Source organism: Bactrocera neohumeralis, chromosome 3 (assembly GCF_024586455.1).
Source record: "Bactrocera neohumeralis isolate Rockhampton chromosome 3, APGP_CSIRO_Bneo_wtdbg2-racon-allhic-juicebox.fasta_v2, whole genome shotgun sequence".
NCBI lineage: Eukaryota > Metazoa > Arthropoda > Insecta > Diptera > Tephritidae > Bactrocera > Bactrocera neohumeralis.
The window spans coordinates 74,664,744-74,687,751 of record NC_065920.1 but is presented as its reverse complement, the minus strand read 5'-3'; the positions used below and the strand labels follow the sequence as shown (position 1 = coordinate 74,687,751).

The window sequence follows — 23,008 nt, the reverse complement described above, 5'->3', positions numbered from 1 at the left end:
TTCATCAAAAACCCACGAAGAGAGTTGTTAAGTGAAGAAAAATTCATATCCACAAAAACTTCGCTTCGAGCTCAAAAACACATTTTAGACCTCCACACTTAAGAATTTATATACCTCAAAATATATTATCCGCCTACCATTTCACATTTTATGCCGATATTTAAACAAACAGCCGATAAAAATTCTAAATTCATCATTTGTAAAAGCAAAACACAATAAAAATCGAACTATTCACACTCAGCGTATATTACGGTACCAAAAAATACGCCACTATTACAGACTACAATTCAACTACTATTTACCGGTCTGAGGCCGCGTTCTGCCTTTGTTCGGCTGGCTGACTGGCTTGGGTCGCTGGCTCGCTGGCACTGTCCTGTCTGAAGTTGTTCGAATTCGACCAAACGCCTTGCTATCTACAAAACCAATGACAGCCGTTGCAGCGCGTGCGTTATGAAGAAAGCTCGGTCGCAGCCGGCGAACAAACAAAAACAAACAACACAGCGGTGCAAATTAAGCGCATAAGCAAACGAACAAACAAACTGACGCACGAAAGAGGCAACGCGGCAAAGGCTGAGACGACAGGACGATATACATTCATATACTTTGCAGAAATCGCAGCGCCATGTGACGTTCGGTGGTAGACGAAGTTGCGTGCAGACAAAATGGATGAAGTTCATATTGGAGCTGGTGCTAGCGCGCATACGGACAATACAGTGCGATAGCTTTGGTATGGCAAGGCTGCAAAGTAACAGCAACAGGATGTTAGGAGAGCGGCGTGACAGTGTGACAGCGTGCAGTAACAGCCAACGGGTTCGTGCGGACTGCAACAGCTGCAATCGGCCAGCTGTTAGCTTATGGCAGTCAGCCAGTTAGCGAAGGAAGCGAAAGTGCTATCAGCTGAGAGCGTTGCGCTGTTCAATATCACATATGGCGGTCGGTATGTACATAGCGTAACAGTCGCGTGAGGACTTTTGATGAGATAATCAAGTAGCAGAGCATAGAGTTTGTGCCGAAACAGCTGAGCGAGTTGCATACAATAGAAAGTATGGGAAAATAAGTATACCATTTTTATGTGCATACAAAATGCTAGAAGTCTTTTGAAAAATAGTATTTGAAAGATCTGCTTGAAATTTGTATAAACTTAAGGAAAGGAGATAAAATTCTCGAAAACAATATTTCAAGAAATTTAAGATTTTAATGATATCCAGTTATCATAGACGTTCAAAAGCCGTTATATCGGTTTCCTGTTTTATGTCCAGTCAAAGAATACTCTTAAGGCTCAAAATCAGCTCTTAGCACCACCCTGAATTCAAAATTTGTTTTTTTTTTTTTAATGTTAGTCGTCGGTAAGCTCACTAAATTTGTGTGTTTTGTTGATATTTAATCTGTTTATGGAAAGGTTAGACCCTTAGTGGAACTACATTATCTTCTGTCGATCGTTTACGTATGTTTCACAAGTTCAGTTTGATCATTAATTGACTATGCACTTTTATGCTATAGTGGTCCGAACTGAACAATTTGTTCCAAGATTGTAGCGTTGCCTTAAGCTATAATATATGGCAAGTATCGTGAAGATATCTCGTTGAATAAAAAAGTTTTCCCTCCAAGAACTCCATTTTAATATTTTAATCGTTTAGTTTGCATTATACTACATTGGTTCCATCTCCACTATATATTCGGAGATTGTGACCTTACCTTGGGCAATAGTCCGTGCAAAATGTCATAAGGATATATTGTCAAATAAAAAAATTGTCCATACAAGAACTCGATTTTGATCGGTCAGTTTGTTTGACAGCTATATGGTACAGTGGCCCGATATCGGCGACTCTGACAACTGATTGGCTACTTTAGAAAAAAAAAACGTGTGCAAAAGTCGACAACCCTAATACAATTTTTATTTAGTAAACCACCCACGCAAATTTAGTAAGTATATATACATACATACAATTACAGAGTGAAAGCTGTATGCATTTGCTTCCAATTCTCATGTAATCAACTCTCACTGTTACAATGTAAATGCGCTCTCTCATCTACATATGTAATCTCAGCTAGCAGCGTGTTAGCTGCCAACTCTCTTTGGTTCAGCTGTTTTGTAATGCACTATGTAATCGTAGAAACTGCTCTCTCTCTCATGTTTGTAGACATTTAGCAAATTAACATGCCATAAGGGTAAATAAATCGATAGCAAAATTGCGAGACGGAAACTTTTAAATAAAAAAATAGAATTTTTAGTAATAAAACATGATTCTGTAATAAAAAAAAATCAACTAAGTACCCTGCTCGCTCTCTCGTTTCTTCACAACACACCGTTTCTTCATGGAAACCTAACTGCTCTACAATTTCAGCTCTCTTGCGGCTTCTTGACTTACAGTTACAAGCATAGTTATGTGGCTAATAAACATTTTATGGCCAAACACAAACTCTGCACGCTCTCACCGCTGTACATATGTACACATTTATATATGTCTATACTAAGCGCTTGCAGTGTGCCGGGAGAGCAGTATTCATGTGTCCTAAGCTTTTCTTGCGTTGCCTGCTGTAACTGCATATTGGCAAAGCGATGTGTATCCACCAGAATGTTGGTGCTCGTCGTAATAACAAGTTTGACAGCTGTTTTGCTACTTTGTGCGACTCTAGAATCTTCACGGCGAACTTCTCCATTTGCCCAGTGCGTCTGTGTGTTTGTGCATGTAATATATATTTACTCTGATAATATAATATTTAAAGCGAGTTTGTTTTAGCTTTATTCTTAAACGTTTTTCTGCCAATATGAGCAACTGCTTTTTATCGTTTTGAACACGCATACATACATACATACACTTTTTCCGGCATTAAGTAAGAATTTGTAGTTACGGCATTTTATGTTCAAGTTGAAAACCTGCTTGATGCTATTGTCACATAGATACTGTATATACATATACATACAGTGCTATGTATGAAGATATATAGTTGCACTAAGGTGAATACATATATATATAATTGTGCCTAGTATTACAAATAGGCTAGTTATGCACCGCAGTGCTGGAGATGAAGCTGAAATTCGATTATATTACGAGAGTCACAAAAAGGCAGTGTTGCTTTTTGAGATCGTTATATTTACCATAGCATCCTTTGTTGTGCCTTTTTGTCTTTTTCAAGGTTAGCTAAGGTCAAGTCAGAAAGTAAGGAGCAATACCTTTCAAAAACCTTAGACTTTTATAAGAAATTACTCAATTTTCGTTTTCTATCGGTCAGAAAAATTTAGTGTGACCCTGTGAGGACCTCGACACTTTCCACAAGATTACTTTTCAATGGCATTGGTAATATTTTTGCCTACTGAATTTCAAAACATCTACACAATACGGCAAAGTCGAATTTATTTTCGGTTATCAGTTTTGGTTAGGTTGTACTAGCCGACTGACACGCCATACATAGACCAACTCACCCATAGTAAAACCGGTTGGAGGTTCAGTTTAATTTGAGCTGAACTATTCGTCATACAAGACGTCAACCCTACTTGCGAACTCTAAGAGCGACTTGATATCTTAATTTGATACTTCTTCTAGTCCCCTGAAATGCGAAGCTTTTAGATAGAGCTGGATAGAGGCATAGGAAACATTTTTCTAAGATCCCTCATATTCAGGGAAGACAAACTTGGGTTTTTTAGTCGAGGTCTACTATTTTTGGATTTTGGAAGCCTTTTCTAAAATCCTTCATATTCATACAAGACAAGTTAAGGCTTTTTCGTCGTGGAGAAGTCTTTTTTTCGGGTTTTGGAACCTTTTATAAGAAACTCCAGGTTCAAGGCAGACAAATTTACATTTTGGTCGACGAAAGGTCTAAAGGTAATTTGGAGAAAAAGTGCCTCCAATTAATTTTGTTGTATAATAACACACACACACACAGCTTTCGATAAGCTATAATTTATTTGCTTAATAAATAAAACAAAAAACTCTATGTTGCAAAATTATTATATGAGATCCTAGATTACGAAACACCTCAGCCAGTCTCAGTCAGTCAATCTTTTTATAAAGTTCACAGCTTAACATATTCCTGGCACCTCTTTATCTCACATTACCGACTATTTACCTCCATAGGCATGAAAGGTCAAATAAAAAACATTACAGAAATCGCCAAAGCAACACGAAGAAGATAATTAAGAAAACACTATGCAAAGAATATAAAAGAGTGCGAGGGATGGAAGCCGGGGAAAAAACTTGGCGCGAATCAAAGAGAAGCGTGTGAAAATTGGCTTAAGATATATTGGTGTTGGTGTTGGCAGCTGTCAACTGCAGGCATTTGATGGATCCTTATAGCCGCCAGCAAACGTGGAGAAGCGGCAGAATTATTAAAGGGTACAACAACACAGCTACCAAAGCCAAGTGTAAAAGTGTTTGTTAGTAGGCGTAGTGCGGTATATATGTATGGTAGACAACAATTGCTCCTCATTAAAGCGAGAACTCGATTTGTGTTGGTACTACTTTTTGTGCCTTTCAACGTTCTATTCAAATCGGCACAGTAACTTTTTTATTACTTTTCTACTAGAACTGCCGCTGCCTGTTAGACTTGGAATTGCAATATCAGCTTTGCTAAATTAAAATGCTTTCGCTGCCTTTTTGTGCCTTTTTATTGTAATTTTCTAAGCTTATGTCAAGCATAAATTTGATGGAACAGCAGAAGGCAAAAAAAGAGGGGAAAAAATAATAAACGATAAACGCAAATTTGCAAGATTTCTTAATTTATGACAAAGTGATTTCTCTTGGTGCCAATGCCCTGCCCATTCGCACAAACATTCATACATAGAATTGATTTGAAGTGGTACAGTGGGCTATTAGTAACGAAAGTGTCATGTCAAAGTGCCATAATTTTATTGCTGGCTCGAATATTTATCAACGAAAGAAATGTGAAATATTGTTTATGCTAAAGTTTAAGGGAAATGTGGTTGTCACTTCTCAGTCACGAAATGTTGAGTTCATAAAGAAAAATATCAAATGTCAAAATCAAAATTGGTAAATGTATGACAGCTGTCAAAAAAATGCATAACTTTATCAACTGTCTAATATATGGGTCAGTTTGTATGACAGCTATATGCTACCGTGGCCCGATCTTAACAATACGTTGGGGAATTAAGCGTTGCCTTCGACAGTAATCTCTGTCACATTTCGCGAAAATAATTTACAAAATAAAAAAGTTTTCCACACAGCAACTTCATTTTTATAGATCAGTTTGTATGGTAGCTATAAGCAATAGTAGACCGATATCAATGATTTCGATAAATAAGCGGCTTCTTGGGGAGAAGAGGGCATATGCGAAATTTCGGAACGATATCTCAAAAACTGTTCTGCATGTAAATAGTAGCATAAACGATTATAACAACTCTATCCACATTTTAGCCAGGACAACACCACTGTTCCGCAGCGCCCATAAGTACACAAACACCCTCAACTTTTGCCGGCACGGCTGGTTGAATGCTTTGTAATGGGAGTGGCGGTGGCAGCAATTGTTTTTCTTGATTGGCACACGAACTTTATGCCGACTCGCAAGTGGCTTTAATGCTCGTTTTCTTGGCTTGCCAACGCCATGTTCGTCAACGGGCCCGCAGGTGGGGGGGACAACTATCGGTACCACCGACTGGAACGTGCGAGGTAATTTAGCATCGAGTACATTTACCTCTATGCCAATGCATACAAAAATATCTAACGTCCCACACACACACAAACACACCGCGTAGAGAAAGCATTTAAGTGTTTGCTAGGTATGTGTGTGTGTGTGTATTTAAATTTGCACCCAGTCATATATTTGGTGTAAGCAGATCTAAGCGTTTATTTGTTACGCGCTGATTGAAGGACATTTCCTGAAATGATTTCATTTGGTTCCATAAATGTTTGCGCACACCGAAGCCAAAGGTTCACCAAAGCGCCTTCGTACACACACACACACACACACAAGTATAGAGTATAACACGGTTATTTGTTCTTTTGCATGACTTTAGTTAATTTAAGATTCGAATATTGAATTGCTTCATGTATGGGTGTGTGTGTGTGCGGTTGCACTCGTTGTAGCTGTGCAAAATGTGCGAAAAAGGCAATTACAACAAAATTGGGAAGAAAAATCAATAATGTGTGCGCGCGCGCCAAGTGTCAGTCGTATTTTAAATTGAATTATTTATGCAAAGTAATTGAAATTTGAAATGTGCGCTTTTTTCCAATTTAGATTAGTTGAATTGTCACATTGCAGTGACACCGATGAATGTGTGTATGTGTGCAAGTATGGGTGTGCGTGTGTGCTTGCACTAATTTATATTTACTGCCATCGAGCGCTATAAATATTATATGACAATTTCACTTAATTAACTGAAATATCAGTTATTTGATATGAAGTCTCAGTTCACAAGGCTTGAAAGCTTAGTTAGGCAGTTGCACGTGATTTAGGTATGATTTGACAGTAAATGGTGTATGGAATTTTAACATTAACTGTATGTCCATGCCATTTCTATCGTACAATTCTCGCAAAATTTTCAATTAGTAGACCATTTCTAGAGATTACCAAATGGAAATCTTCAATAACTCTCCACAAAGTTCCGCCAAATTTCAGCATCAAAATCAATATTTTAATAAATTTAATTTTAATTATCTCTCTAAAGATTGATCTCAAGCATATAAACAATGTGGTGACATAATGAAAATATAGTCATCATATTCCATATCTGACTTAAAACTTTACAAACAACTCTGTGAAGGGCGTAATTTTTAACATATTATGGTACAGCCACTATAATGAGAAGAACTGCATTTTGAAAGGCTTCAATAACTTTAAATTTTTGGAATTAGCTGAATTTGGGGTAATTTGAATTCTATACGACCAGATCGCTCTAAGTATTGCCTTGCACATGAGGAGCTTGTTTTTTAGACTGAGGAGAAAGCTTGATCTGTGGAGCCAGTAAAGCTGTGCAAATATTAACCTGAACTCCTGATTTTCACGTAACTCACCATATAAGGCCATTTGTGGACATATTTTGTACCTGAAAGTACTCTTTACTTTTATGGATTTCTCAGTATTAAGCTCAAAGTTCCATTTCGTAAATCACGGTTTGGCAAAGTTATTATTCGAGTTTCCTGTAGATGGCAAAACATTCTTTGGGTCATACATTTTTGCCATTTTTTGTTGTTGTAACGTCAGAAAGTATTCCCCAAAATAATATCGAGGAATACTGCCGAATTTGCAGTCTTAGGTCAAGAAAAAATATAAACCCATTTCGATTACGTAGAATCTACTATCGTATGCGCTGCTCTTTGACGCGTCTTTGCCTTCAATCTAGTAAAATATTATGATAGCTTGGAGTAATTTTAAGGTGTTAGCAGTTCATGGAGATTCTAAAGTGTAAAATGCTTTCGAATGTTAATGTTACTTAGTCAAACTGCACACCCAAAACCACATCTAAGAAAATATTTTTGTATTCTTCTTTTCTCAAGACTTTTATTTTTCTTTTTTAAAACTTTGAACAGCGTTTTTTCGAATTAGATAATTGTCGCTCAATAAAAAATTCAGCATGGCGCGTTTTATCTTTGGATTGGACCAAAAAAGTTTTGATTTGCCCTAACCCATTCGTTGATTTACGAAACCTACTGCCAAAATTTTTATATTTTTTTCTGGGTCTACCACTATCTCTGTGAGTTTACCAAAATATAGTGTGAAGTCCATAGTTTTATTATTTCGATAATGAGAAATAGATTCATTACCACAATGCTAAATGCACAAGATCATATGTGAAACCTGGCTAAACAGCCAAATCAACGATAAAGCAAACGAATTTGGTGGAATCAGAAGGGCATGCTGAGTTATGAGCTCTTATATCTCGGTAAAATCATTAATAGGTATGCTACCGGCAACGACCCCTCAAATCGAAGCGAGCAATTGCCGAAAACCACTCGAAATTTGCGACTCGATACGACTCAATAATCGTTCATCATGACAACTCTCAGACTCATCTTGCAATACCTATTAAAAGCTAGTCAGAAACTAGCGGCTGAGAAGTTTTATCTCACCCACCTTATAGCTCAGATCAGACCTTGCGCTATCTAATTGCCATTTTTTCTGGTCGTTGCTTAACGCGGTCACTGCAATGCGGTTTACACTAGACGAGGGTATCAAAAATTAATTTGATTCATTCTTGATCGTCAAGCAGGCCCAGTTTTTTGGGATGGAGTTCACAAATTGCCAGAAAGAAGCGAAAAGTCATAGTTTCTCATAGGTAATACTTTGAATAATATTATCGTACATGTCTACATCAACAGGCACTCCAACATATTGGCCAAGCGACCCAAGAAAAAATCCAGATCTTCTCGATTTTGTGATATACTCTGGTTTACCCAGATATAAATTAAACATTCAGGACAGTAATGAACTAAGTTCAGATCACTCGCCTTTAATTGTTTCATATAATGAAAATGTTTACCAGACTTCCAAAAAATATAAGATCCTTACCCCGAAAACCGATCTCAAATCCTTCCAATATTGGATCGATAAACATATTGACCTTAACGTGCCCTTAGAAAATGGTGGTGAATTGGATTCGGCGGTAGAATCGTTTACAAACCTGGTTCATGAGGCCGCATATCTATCTAGCCCGATAAGAAAGCAGCCGACTTTTACTGATCATTTACAGGTTCCTGCTGAAGTGTTGGGTCTAATTAAAGAAAAAAGAAGATTAAGAAAAGCCTGGCAGCTAAATAGATACCCAGCTGAAAAGAGAGCACTTAATAAAGCAACCAAGCTACTAAAATTAAAGCTATCTGAACTGAAGAATGAATCCTTCAGTTTGTTTATTAAAAGCCTTGAACCCACTAAAAACGATGAGCACAGACTCTGGAAAGCTACCAAGTATCTTAAACGACCAACCAAACGAAACGCAACAGTTAGGGACTCAAATGGGGTATTTTGCAGGAGTGATGAAGCCAAAACAGAGGCCTTTGCTAAACACCTCTACCAAATTTTTCAACCTAATTCCTTAGGTACTAGTAGTGATGAAACAGAGATTCTAAATTTTTTAGAATCTCCGTGTCAAATGGACCTCCCCATTAGCAAGATATCAAATAGCGAAGTTGCTATGGAAGTACGTAGATTAAATAATAGTAAAACACCCGGCTACGACTATATTGATAGCAAAGTTGTTAAAATTCTTCCGGAAAAAGCTATCGAGTTTCTCACATTAATATATAATGCTATTTTAAATATAAATCATTACCCCACACAATATAAATGTGCCACTGTGGTCATGGTCCCAAAACCAAATAAGCCTGAAAGCTGTCTTACGTCATATCGTCCTATTAGCTTACTGGTAACATTTTCGAAAATATTCGAAAGAATATTTTTGCAAAGAATGTTACCAGTAATTGAGGATCAAAATATCATACCTGAACATCAGTTTGGGTTCAGAATAGGACACGGTACGCCAGAGCAATGCCATAGGGTGGCAAATGTAATTACAAATGCGCTGGAAGAAAAAAAATACTGTTCTGCAGCCTTCTTAGACGTTCAACAAGCTTTTGACAGGGTATGGCATCCAGGACTCCTCTTCAAAATAAAAAGGCTAATGCCAGCACATTACTATTTAGTGCTTAAATCTTATTTAAGTGACAGACACTTTTATGTAAGGCACCGAGATGCCTCATCAGAAATCTACAGCATTAATGCTGGTGTACCAGTGTTTTGGGTCCAGTCCTATACACAATATTTACATCAGATATGCCCACATTAACTTTTGCTGATGACACAGCGTTTATCGCTTCTAGTGGTACCCCTATAGAAGCTTCGTCTCTACTTCAAAACCAACTGAATATGCTGGAAGTTTGGCTCAACAAATGGAAAATAAAGGTTAACTCTGAAAAGTCTACACATGTCACATTTGCATCCCAGTGTCCTGCTGTATTTTTAAATAATAAGCAGATTCCTACTAGGGATAAAGTTAAATATTTAGGGATGCATCTAGATCGACGTCTTACATGGAAAAGTCATATTCAGGCTAAACAGCAGCAATTAAAAATCAAAACTAAACGCATGTACTGGTTGCTCGGTCGAAAGTCTCAACTTACATAGAAAATAAATATACGGCTCTACAAAGCTATATATGGACATACGGCATTCAGCTTTTTCAGTAAGTCCAATGTGGAGATTTTGCAACGTTATCAATCAAAAACATTGCGGTCACTTATTAACGCCCCATGGTTTGTTACCAATGCAGCTATCCATAACGACCTAGGTATTCCCTTTATAAAAAATGAGATCCCAAATATTGCTAGATATTCTCTCAAACCATATAAACCCAATTGCTGTTTGTCTGTTAGATCAAATGAAACTATACGGCTAAAACGTTCTCATATCTTAGATTTACCATTTCTCTAAAACTTTCTTAGATTTAAGTCTGGCAAAAAAAAAAAAAAAAAAAAAAAAATGAATTTTTGATGGATGTATTTAATAACCTAAGTTAATTATATTTTACTTATGTATATGTAAAAAATTAAGTAATCCTTTATGTAGATTTGCTCAAGGACAAATCTACCTCTGCCATTACCTACTAGATCTAATTTACTGAATATCTTAATGTAGATAGATTGCAAATAAAGAAAGTTAAATACAAAAAAAAAAAAAAAAACATGTCTACATTAAATAAAAAAAAATTCCTACATGCCCCTTTGAGTTCCCATAACCTTTCAGTTTCTGATCGAACTCATAAAAATGAAGGAGGAGATTGAGTCCCATAGAATATATGATATATGACCACTTTTCATGAATCGATCGATTTCAGTACAGACAAAGTTCTCAGTAATTTCACAACGACTCAAATAATGTTTAGAGTAAAATTTTTTGTGAAATTTTGTGTGAATAGACTGAGTTATGAAAAAGCATGCTATAAGAAAGAATGGATGTTAGTATATTTTATCAGAGTTAAAAGGTTTATCTCAATAATTTTTAGTATCATATGTATGAGCTGACTCGCGAAATGATTCAGAATATTAATTTTTTGAGGAATGGTTTATCAATATAAAAATGTAAGCTTGGCTTTAAAATATTGATTTTTATCCTATCAAACTTAAACCAAATGGACAGAAATTCCAGTAATATAGAAAGGGTAGATATAATACTTGGTCTAAGATTAAAAATATAGATGTTTATATTAGGGTGTGTCAGAAAAACGAATATTTTTTTCGATTCGTATTCTAAGAAATAGGTCCGATTTATAATGATTTTTTCTTAGAGATGTTTTAGAATCTAGTTTTCAGAATACCAAGCAAAATGCAAATTTCAAATTTTTGATCCACCTTAATATATGTATTTCTATACCTATATACCTATAACTTTAAAATTAAAATAAACAAATATTTAATGTAGGTATGTATTTACAACTTACTGTCTCTTCACTGGATCACTTCACATAGAAATCATTTTACAGTTTGCAATGTGTGGTTGCAAGGAAGCTTATCAGAATTCACTTTGAAATTTCACCGTAATTAATTGAGACACTACTCTTTACATACAAATGAGATAATTATCATCACTAAGGCTTACACAGCAGCGGTAATCATTAACATAAAAATCGTTAAAGAATCGAGATGTTAATTTAGACAAAAAAAATATTGATAAACTGCATTAAAAATCTACACTTTTAAGCGTTGTATGAGATTTTCGAAAAATTCACTTTCAAGGATTTTTTTCTAGTATTTCAAATTTTTCACTGTTAACTTGTCCAAAACCAATGCCTTAAATGTAAGCGCTAAATTTTATACGCTTTTCCAAACAACACACTATTTTTGGTCTAAGCCACGATTTAATTTCACTCTAATCGCTTTTTTGTTGTTTTTTCGAAAATTCACTACAAAATAATTTCGCACGCACACCAAAAATATCAACGAAGACGATGACGATAACGACTACGACGACGACCTCACAATTTCGCGCACAACGCCAGACTACAACGAATGTTAGCGTTACTAAAGCAACTCGCAACTCAGCGCTGGCCCACTGACGGCCGCGGCGAACACGGCACTTGAGCGGCGCAGCTTCCAGCAGTCACACGCACACAAACACCAGCAAAAGCGTTGTGCAAAATTCGCTAAACAGCGAGCAGCTGAGGCAGCGCATTCAAATGATGCGCTTTACATGCGTCGCGTTTGTTATTGCTGTTATTGTTGTCGTTGTTGTATTTACAAATTTCGTTTCGTATCGACAACGCTGCAGCTGCTTAGGCTTTCGTGCTTTTGCAACGCTCGAGCGTTAAGCTTTTCTATTTCGATTTGGTGGTTGTTGTTATTGTTTTAGTTTGCGCTTACCGGCTCACTCTCGTATATTATGTATTTTATTTTTTTATCGCATTTAATTGAGCAGATGCTTTTGTCAGACTTCACTGCACATTTCCAGCGCCGATCGACATATCGACCCAGCGACTCAGTTTCCACAATGCCACATCAAAGGAGGGGGACGCGCGCGTCAACGTCAGCGCAGAGTGCAAAAGTGACGCTGGCAACAAGACGAATGCAATGTAGCGCTTGACCGCTAGCGACAGAGAGTACACCGAATAGAGCGCTTGAGAGAGTTTCGCGAGCGCAAAGAATTTCGCACTGCTCAGCTTTTTTGGGTTTGTGTGTGTGTGTGAATATATTTGTGCAACGATCGAATTAGTAGCCGCAATAATTTTGCCATACCACCTTTGCACTAAACAAACGCTACTAAAACGCATTGTTGTTGCTTTTGTTTACATCTTGCTTGTTTATTCGTGCTCTATAGCCATACAATCGGCGCTCTCACGTCGAAAAAGAATCTAAAAAATCACTAAAGATTAACACCAGCAAACACTTCGGCGCACACTCGCACGCATGGCCGCACAAACCCAGTGGCGGCAAATAAAACAACAACAAGGCAACAAACAAACAAACAAACACTTTTTGCGTCTGCTAAGCGACCGAACCGATTGGCGTGCCACCTCACCCGTTCACGTACAACTGGCGAATGATGCGTCTACTGGGGTTGGGGCATGTTGGCCCTCGGCTCTTGGCTGCTGGCAGGTGAGCGCCAGCACAGCGGCAAAAGTGGAAATAGCAGTCCAAAACCAGCTTGCTACAAACAACTAAGAAAAACACTATTTGCTGTCGCAACTAAAGCCAGCGCACACTCATGTGCCACACACACGTAGGAGCGCGCCGCAGCGCTGCAAGCTTTCGCATAAGCGTCAGCAAACCCAAACGTCAGCCAAATAGTACACAGTAACTTTGGCATTCTGTCGTTCACTCGGTTGTTCGGTCTGTTGTGTTGTCGGCCGTTGTCTTGGTGGAGGCACGCGTTTTATGCACTACAACAAACACTTGTTAAAGTTTACTATGTTTCTCTGTGCCACAATCAGTTTTTGCAGGCAGTCAGTCGCATACTCAACAAACACACACCAGCATGTGGGCTCAGCTTCGTGCTCTGTCAGTCGTTGTCGCTGTTTGTCAGTCGCTTTGGCCTACTGGCTTACGTCTGCCCTATGCATCACGCCGTGCCACGCTTCTTCCGTTTGCGGTCTAACTTCGCTGCTCATAGTCTTGCTTCCATTGCTGACACGGCAGCGCACCGCAATTGTTGTGTCGACGTCACACATTTTGTTTGTGACTGTAGGCGTCATGGCTTGCTCTCAATGTAGTTGCTGAGAGCGCACACCCAACGAAAAAGATTGCCGACATAGTAAGCGAAATAAAAAACAATAAAATGTTTTGAGCTTGTAGAACTAAGATGTGAGGTAAATTAGGAAATGAAAGATTAGTCCAAACACTAGAGAAATGTGTAGAAATGTTGAAGTCTAATCGACAGTCATCCAAATGGACTGGATACTAAGAACCCGTTCGAAAGAATGGAAAAACGCAACAATCGGTACCAAGGTTATGGCGCCTGTAGTTTGGGATGTGCTTTAATTATTTTTATTGGCTACATTGAAAAATTAAGGACCACCAACTGCGACTATAACATAACGTTATTGGATCGTTTGAGGACGAAATCACAGAAAAACGGTCGCATTTGAAGAAAAAGAAACTGCGATTTCGCCAAGAAAATGCACCGTATCTGAAGTCAAAAAGTCATGAATTGGGTCGAATTGCTTTTGTCTCCACCGTATTCTCCAGATGTGGCCCCCAGTGACTATTTCCTCTTATCCAATTCTCAAAAGAATAATCGGTGGAAAGAATGGAAAGACATTTTCGTCGAATGAAGAAGTGATCGCCGAAACTGAAGCCTATTTTGAAGCAAATGACAAATTGTAATACAAAAATGAAATTTACCTTTTCTATAAAAATGTGGTTTACTATGGTAGGCCGGGGACTGACCTGTTATCTGTTATCCGACCACAACTTCGAAGTGGTCATAAAGAGCAATTAACCGCAAATACCTCAGCCCTAAATGTTCCGACGAGGCTCCCATTGGTATGATAAGATAGACTATCACGAAAAATACTTATTGATAGGACTTCAAGGTAAACCACTATGAAAGAAAAGCATTGCTATGTTATATTCTATATATTTTTCATTAGATATCCCAAAAACTTATAACTTATCAAATAAGCGCTCATAAGCTTTTCTGCTGACTGGCGGACATGCTTGAAAAGTTTAAACTGGTCACCTCATTACACTACCTTACATTTTAGGCACTCACTCTCTCTTTAGCTTGCTCTCCTCAATGGTCCGCAGCGAAGCAACCTATCCACTCAATGCATTTGTTGGCAGTTCCACATACACACACCTAACCCTTGACAATTCAAAATCCCGCACATTTGGCGCTCTCTTCAACCGTTAAGTTAAGCAAACTAACAACAACAGCAAAACCAATTGACATTTACGGCTGCCGCTTCGCTGCACAAACATTCGCAAGCATCGCGCTGAAGAAACATATAAACACATAAAAGTACATGAAAGCGCAAACCGGCTGTCAAAAAGGTTTTCATTTGGTATATGTATATGATAAGGGCAAATGCATGAATGTGCAAGGAGAACGAAGGAAGATAATATATAAACTTCCTTAAATAATTTAAATGTACCTTTCTCTCATTTCTAATAACTAACATATACATATTTACATACATATATTGGAGTGGACTTTGTAAGTCTAACATTTTCTACTTTTCTTTGGGGACTTGTTTCTCTCTCAAACATTTGCAGAAAAATGTGCAGTGAGCGCCAAATATCATAAACATGCATACGAGTATGAGTATCAAGTGATGTGCTCTCTGGCTTTGAAAGCAAAATAAAATGAATTTGTTGCCACCAAACCAATTGGCATTCATACCAACAGTTCGAACAGGTTCGGCATGGACATATTGTATACCCTTCAAGTAGTATTAAAGTACAATATAAATAGGCATTTGTTTTTGAAAAAACACATTTTCAGGTATTTTGACACAAATCTTTATTGCGACCTTCAAAATAAGCTTCTGAGCCAATACAAACATGTCAACGCTTAATCCAATTTTCGATACTTTTATATGCTTTGCTTTGGCTGAGCTTCAGTGCCTTCAGCTAATTTTGATTTTTTCGTTTTGGATATTCACGAATCTACGATCGCCTCCAGCGATGATGAGTTTGATTAAAGTGGGCTCACATTTACTTTGACAAGCATCTCCTTCGCGACTTTGACGTCCTTTTTGCAAAAGATTCAGATATTTTAGTATGAGTCTAGCAATGTCATACTTCACATCCAAAATATTAACCAAAATGCGTTGAGTTGATTCATTAGAGAAGGAAAGAGAGCGAGAGACATTGCACTCTTTATTTATGTATATTGCTGATGGAAAGCTTTATATTAATGTACAGTGAAGAACAACAAACTGGAGCCCGTTACGCTTCAGGTTGGTTAGAATTTAAAACTTAAAACTTAATGGTTTCTTACCAGTTTGAGCTTTTCTTGTTTGAACACACTTGAGACCCAACATTCATTATTGGATAATATTCAACCGAATAGACTATGTACGTCCAGCACGCAGTGAAGAACATAAAGCAGGCGTAGCTGAGAGTGTACCGTGAAGAGTCGATTCGGCGACGTTCGCATCAACTCGGATTGACGTTTGGAACGACCTGGTGCATTTTACGTCGAGATCTTAAATTGAAAGTATACAAAATACAGCTTGTGCAAGAACTCGGTCGACCTTCCCAAGCCACACCGCTTCTATGGGCTCCGGAAAAGTTCCAAGAAAATCAGCGATAAGACCCATTTCTGGCTCAATAGATATGTAAACAAGCAAAATTGTCACATTTGGCACGAAGAGCTACTTGAAGAAATTCAAGAGCTTCCATTTCAGCCAAAAAAAAAACGGTTTGTGGGCCGGTGGAATCATCGGTCCATATTTCTTCAAATGTGAGAACGTAACCATCAATTGCGACCGTTATCGCACCATGATAACCGACTATTTGATGCCTGAAATTGAAGCTCGTGATCTCAGCGACATTTGGTTTCAACAAGACGGCGCCACTTTCCACAATGAATTTATTGAGAGAATACTTCGGTGAGTAGATACTTTCACGTTTTGGGTCGGTCCATTAGAGACCAAGATAGACTTTTTCTGTGGGGATATGTAAAATCTAAAGTTTATGTAGACAATTCCTCTTCAATTCAGGCCTGGAATCAAAAAATCACGCATGTCAGTCGCCAATTACCAGTCAAAATGCTCCAACGAGTCATTGAAAATTGGACTCAACCGGTGGACCATCCGAGACGGAGCCGCGGCCAACATTTGAAAGAGATAATTTTCAAAAAATAAATGTTCTTTAGTATGATAACAAACATTACCTATTAAATTTGAAGTTTCTATGTTTTTTCTTTAAAAAAGTAGGGAACCTCAAAACCGATCACCCTTTACATAGCTGTCATACAAATTGAACGATCAAAACCAAGTCGTCGTACAAAAAACATTTTTATTTGACGAGATATCCTCACGAAATTTTAACAAAATTATATTCTAAGGCATCGGTACAATATCCAAAAAAATTGTTCAGATCGGATTACTATAGCATATAGCTGCCGTACAAACTGAACGATCGAAATGGAGTACTTGTACGAACTTTATTTTATCTCATAACGAAATTTGGTTGGAATTATTATGGGAGGCATCCGCTATATATTTTCACATAAATTTTGAGGTTGTATGGAAAAGAGTGATAACAGAAGTTTTAGTTCTTTTCCTTTCCTACAACATTTCCATATAACTTTTTTCTATCAGGCCCGTTTTTGAGCCTTAAAACTTCAACCCCGACCTTCCCAATCCTCTTCACGACCACAGAAGAGATCTACCCTCGTCTAATTTCATTAGAGAAATTTTAATTTTTTTATAATTTCTTCGATTTTGATGTATAAATAAATACATGCATATGTATATACTTATCAAAAAACGCGCAGGCATATATGTATATAAATACATTCCTTTACTGTCAAATTTATTGTTTCACTTTAATTGCGTTTATTTTGTAATCTTTTGACGTGACATTCCTGGCGCCGTACACGAAGAGCAACACCGTCGACCCACCAACAACACCTCAAACATTTTGTCTATCACTCACCTACTGATTGCCCATTTGTAATGCTTTAATCGCATAGAAAACAAATAAACGAAAAATGCAATAATTTTCATTCACTTTCGTGCCTCCACCACACCGCAAACACTTAAACACCTCCCCCGCACCCACAACAAAAACGCACAAATTGTTCTGAAATAAAAGCGTCTACGCTAATAAAAGCTATTTTGGCATTCCTTGCAGCCAGCGCGATTCTCCCACGCGCACGCCTTAAATCAACGGGCGTCCCCCAGCCCCGCAAGCATCCACAATGTGGGCGCGTCAACGCGGTGTCTCTCTAAAATTGTAACGAAAAAGAAATGTACTGCAATGACATTCGACGCTGTGGACGCTGCGCGCGACGATCTGCTATGAACGAATTGTAGATCCACGGCGGCCTGTCACCACGCTCGCGCCGCCCATTCACCACAGTCTCATTTTGTGCGCCCATTGACGAGCAACGGGATTCGACGTACGCGTACGCGTCCAAGCAATTACTACGTAGCGAGTAGTTTTGCGCTTCGTGTTAATACAGCGTTCTTTAAATCTTCAAAATAATTTTCCAAAAACCTAATTCAAATAAAGTGGTTTTGTACATTAAAGTGGTGAATTAAGATATGTTTTAAAAAAGAAAAAGAGTAATTAAGGAAAGCACCACATATTTGCGGTTATGTGACTCATATTGAATGCCAACGCGTGTCTCTCTCGCTCTTTAACCGCGCAGTGTGTCGTTCCAGTAATCGCGTTCCAACATTGACATCGAACTTTTTGTCTAAAAATTTCTACAAAGAATTTCTCACAGTGTACGCGCTATGAGCATGCAAGTTTTACGCATTTTTCTTGTTAATATTTGCAACGAATTTTCGTGGTTACACGTGTAGCGCGCGATCGTGTTGCTGCAGTAGCATCACCTTCAATTAACCTCTCGATTTTCAGTTGGATTTTTGGCGCTTCACTGCTCGTCGTCGCCGCCTGCTGCTGTCTGAATTACTGTTTGGATTTCTGTTTTTGTTTTTCAATTAGATATTGAAGAATCCACTTTATTTGACTTTTTCGCGTTCTTTTCTTCTCGCACAACACGCTTATTCGCCACACACGTTCTCAGTGTGGTGAATATCGTTTATGACCGCTTAATATTTGTATAATGCAAATTTCGGAAAATTTGCTGAGAGTAATTTTCATGCTGTCAACAATCGTCGCAGTGACGGGTACGTACACGCAAACACATATACAACAAAAACACATCTGCTCATAGCTTATGTCTACGAAAGCAGCGTTTTCTTTGTTGTCCAAGGAAGTGTGCGATCTAGACGCCAGCGAATAAATTTCAACTGCAGAGTTATTACTCATAGAATGAAATTTTAACGGAAATTTTTATGAAAACTGTTTACTTATGAAAAAGATATACACAGAAATATAGCAAATTCTAATTGTTGAAATTATAGATGGGCACGTCTTCCGTTAGATTTGACTCATTAGAGTTTTATGAGGTCATATTTGGGTGTTGAAATAAAAATGCACTAATTTCTTAAAAATGACTACAGAATTTCTTCTTTCACTTCGGCAACCTCACACTTTTTTCACCAAGTCCGTATATCATACGTGGAAGCAAGCAATAATCATGTAGAGTTAAGACCTCTGTACAGTTTTGAACTTGTAGTATGTATCTCATACTTTGTCAATTTGTTTAACCTGAAAACATCCACGGGATTACAAAGACCCATTGTCTTTATATGAAGAGTCAATTATCGATTTCATTAATATCGATAACTATCCATCGCGCTGATATTGTATATTTAGGAATGGTCTCCGTATTTTAAAGAATTATGCTGCCTTCGGCATCTTCACTAAAAATTTTCGTGCTAAAATTTTCTGGAGGCTCACTTTTTATATGCTGAACATGGTATATTAAGTTTGCCAGGATCTTTGTAATGCACAAAAGCAAACGTCGGAGGCACCATAGAGTATATACATATGTGTATCATCGTGCGAAGGCTCTTACGCGAACCAGTATCTCACTTTTTGAGCTATTGCTCTCAAATTTTGCAGATGTCCTTTTGTTATCAAGAAGCTTCTTTTTTGTAGGAATCGCCCATATTGGTTAACTATAGCATACTTGTATAACTGCCATACAAGCTGACCGATCACACTCAAGTCCTTGTTTGGAAAACTTTTAGTTGATGAGATATATTCATGAAATTTGGCACAGATTATTATCCAAAATATCGTTAGAATTTCCGAATAAATTATTCAGATCGGACTACTAAAGCATATAGCTGCCATACAAACGGATCGATTAAAATCAAGATGACTAACTAATAATAACTATTGTAGTTCGGTGCAGCATCTGATCGAAGTTAACAACCTTATACAAGGGAGCTGGTAGTCTATTGAAATTTCAATTATGGATTTACTTTTAACTCAATATGCTCCAAGAACTCTATTCATAAATTAATGGTGATCGCATATTTTGTCTGTTCACCACTTTAATGGAAAAACAATATTCTTACTACCTTTCGCTATGTAGTTATTGCATTGTCGTGTGTCTAGACTTTACACAAGATATATATGTAGAGCCTTGAAAGATCTGACGCCATTTTTGGAAAAACTTTTTCATGCCAGAATACTCTCGAAAGTTTATATACATATACCGATTGGTGACTGCGAATTGAAATACACCTCTTAGGTGTTCATCATAACTGCGAACCTAACCGCGTTCTTTAAAGTAATAGTAGGAACCTCTAACAAGATCATTATGTTCGCCAAATCAAGAACTATGATACGATTATCAAATGACTACTGTTAAAATTTGGTTCCCACAGTGTTCCACAAGTTTAAACTTTTCGTAATTGGATTAGATTTATACCAAGAAAACTTTAAGCTATAGTAAAGTATAACTTTTCTATGCTAAAGTTGATTGTCCTTTGAAGACACACATAGAAGTGATTTAGGGTTCACTACTTTCATTATATACAAACTATCACTTTAACCATGACTTGAAAGCAGTCTGCTTGTAGAGCTACCTTAAGTTTTTCGTACCACTTTCATTCAAATATCTTCTAATACTATCATTCGTTTCAAATAATCTCTATAAATATCAAAATCTAACCTCGACTAATGAAATTTTGTCACCTGGTCCGCTTCCATACAGATTGTTGTTCGAGCCGATTATTACTGCTCAAGGAACACACACTGCAGATCGTACAACAACAGCGTTTGCATCATTCGCAAAGCGATGATTACGATTACGAACACGAAGATTACGAGCAGTTGCAACAGCAACAACATGATCAACAACAGCAGCAACAACAAAAGTTACCACACTATGTGGAATTAGCCAAAAGCGATATTGACTATATAAAAAACTACACAGATGAGCACACGCGCTCGAAGAACAAGGATGGACATGAGGAGAATAGCACCGGAGCGGATATATTCGGTGCTGCAATGCAGTTGGGGAACTTCGATAGTGATTCATTTGAAAGTTTGCTTGGGATATTTGATGCAGCAGCTTTCGACACAACAACAACAACTACAACAGAAATGAGTACAACAAGCTTAAGCAGTGCCATCCCACACTCAACTACAACGGCGGCGACTACGATCGCCCAGCAAAGCACACGCGCTGAGAGTGCGATCAGTACAACTCAAAGAGCGCGAACTTCTGCCGTCGTGGATGAGCAACAGAATGTAGAGGTGAGCTCCACAACAATACCGATCCCTGCATCCACGACAATCGCCAGTAGCGTTGGTGATGGTATGGAGAATGTTATGAACGACTTGAAGACCGTGCGCGATCTTTTGTCACTTCCCTGCAGCGGTCAGTTCAATACCGAGTTCTGCTTGAACCGTGGACGCTGCTTTCGTTATCCCATCGGCAATGATACGATACATTCGTGTATTTGCGCTGATGGCTACATCGGTGAACGTTGCGAATCGAAGAGTATGAACGGTGAGTAGCGGAGCTTTTCGAAAGCTTATGTTAGCGCTGTTTTGGACTCAGTTAACCGGAAAAATTAAGGGTTTACTGATGGTACAAAAAGAGCTCATTACAAAAGCTCAATATGAGAGTTTATGATCGATAGTCCCTCAAATGTTGCACATTTTATGTCATAGAGACGAAGTTCCCGAAATCTCCTCAGCAAAATTGATGAGTTTTCACAATTTTTTATTTCTCCTTGCAGGTTCCTTCATACCCTCCATTGCAGGCGCTGGCAAGAAGCAGAAAATACTTATGGCGCGCATCGTCTTCTCCTTCCCCATGCTGGTGGCGCTCTCTGTCATATATATAATGGTTGGCGCAGCGATCGTTTTCAAGCGTCCCATCCCGCCGCCTCACAACATGAAAGAACGTATCGAGCTTTTGCCTGATGACGACGCTGGTGAGCTTATTCTGTTGAATTCGTATCCAGTCGTCGACCAGACAGTTACTTACGCAAGCTTTATGGACTAGTGCAAAGTTATTTGCAGACAAATTTCAAATTCAACATTTTTCTCTCGAAAGAAAGTACTTAATTTATTTGTATATATTATGCTTAGTGCTTTTTAAATGCAACGCAGTAGTTTTGTAGCGCTTTTTCAACACTTTCTTTCACGCACACATACTTAGTTATTGTAAATAATTATGCTTAAAGTAACAAATATATTTTAACTTTATTACCTTAGTAATTTATTCACGCTTCAACTTTCCGCTCGTGTGAAAGTTATTGTTTTCTCTTTTTTTCCAATTCTTGGTGAGCTTTAAAGCTTACCACACATACATATACTAGTATGGTAGTGCTTTTTAATAGCTTTAATTTATTATAGTTTGGGGAAAGCGCGCATTCCCATTTAAGTTTTGTTTTTGCCAAATTTGGTTAAAATACCGTTATGCATATATATTTTTTTGTATTCTAAGCATACTTCACTGAAGCTTCAGTAGAAATTTGTAGTATTTTCTTAAAAATATCAAATATATTTATACATTGCTATGTACTAATAATAATTTTCACTTTTTCACTGCATTTTGCAGTATATTTATGCACATTTATAAATTTCTAAAAAAGATAACGGAAACCGGTTTTCCACATTCGTAAAATGTACTTGTTTTTTACAAAAAAAAAAAAATAAAATAAAAAATACTAATAACATGAAAAAAAGCTTGGAAGTTGTCTTTCTCTTAAAGTATGCTTTAAAAAGCTCCAAAAAATTAGCTTTTTAAGCTCACTCTAAGGTTACGATAATTTAGGTTTGTAGAAAGTTGCGCAAATATTGATCTAATAAAAATATTTGTCAGAAGCGGATAAGACTGAAAGTTTTGATAAAGGTTACTTTAGAAAACATCAGATGAGCTTTTGAAGCTCACTTTAAGGTTCCGATAATCATTTAAGGTTTGTGGAAAGGTGCGCAAATATTGATCTAATAAACAAATCGATTAGAAGCGGGTAAGACTGCAAGTTTATATATCAACGAATGAGCTTTTTAAGCTC

At 37.6% G+C, this 23,008-nt stretch overlaps 2 protein-coding genes across 4 annotated transcripts in view; one reads left to right on the top strand and one right to left on the bottom strand.

Moving 5' to 3' along the window:
* LOC126751974 (uncharacterized) overlaps window positions 1-13,019 on the bottom strand; it is a 297,586-nt gene extending 284,567 nt beyond the window's left edge. For 2 of the 3 annotated variants that reach the window (XM_050462481.1, XM_050462483.1), the window contains exon 1: window positions 11,387-13,019. The gene's annotated coding sequence lies outside the window, so the exon portion shown is untranslated. Of the gene's footprint in view, window positions 1-302; window positions 402-11,386 lie in introns of those variants that run through there. The other variant, XM_050462482.1, reaches the window with a different exon arrangement.
* A 4,967-nt stretch (window positions 13,020-17,986) lies between these two features.
* On the top strand, window positions 17,987-22,581 carry LOC126752964 (protein gurken). The gene is made up of 3 exons (XM_050464017.1): window positions 17,987-18,748; window positions 20,692-21,492; window positions 21,725-22,581. The coding sequence occupies exons 1-3, from the start codon at window positions 18,685-18,687 to the stop codon at window positions 21,991-21,993; spliced, it is 1,134 nt and encodes a 377-aa protein (XP_050319974.1). The 5' UTR covers window positions 17,987-18,684; the 3' UTR covers window positions 21,994-22,581.
* Window positions 22,582-23,008: the final 427 nt, after the last annotated feature.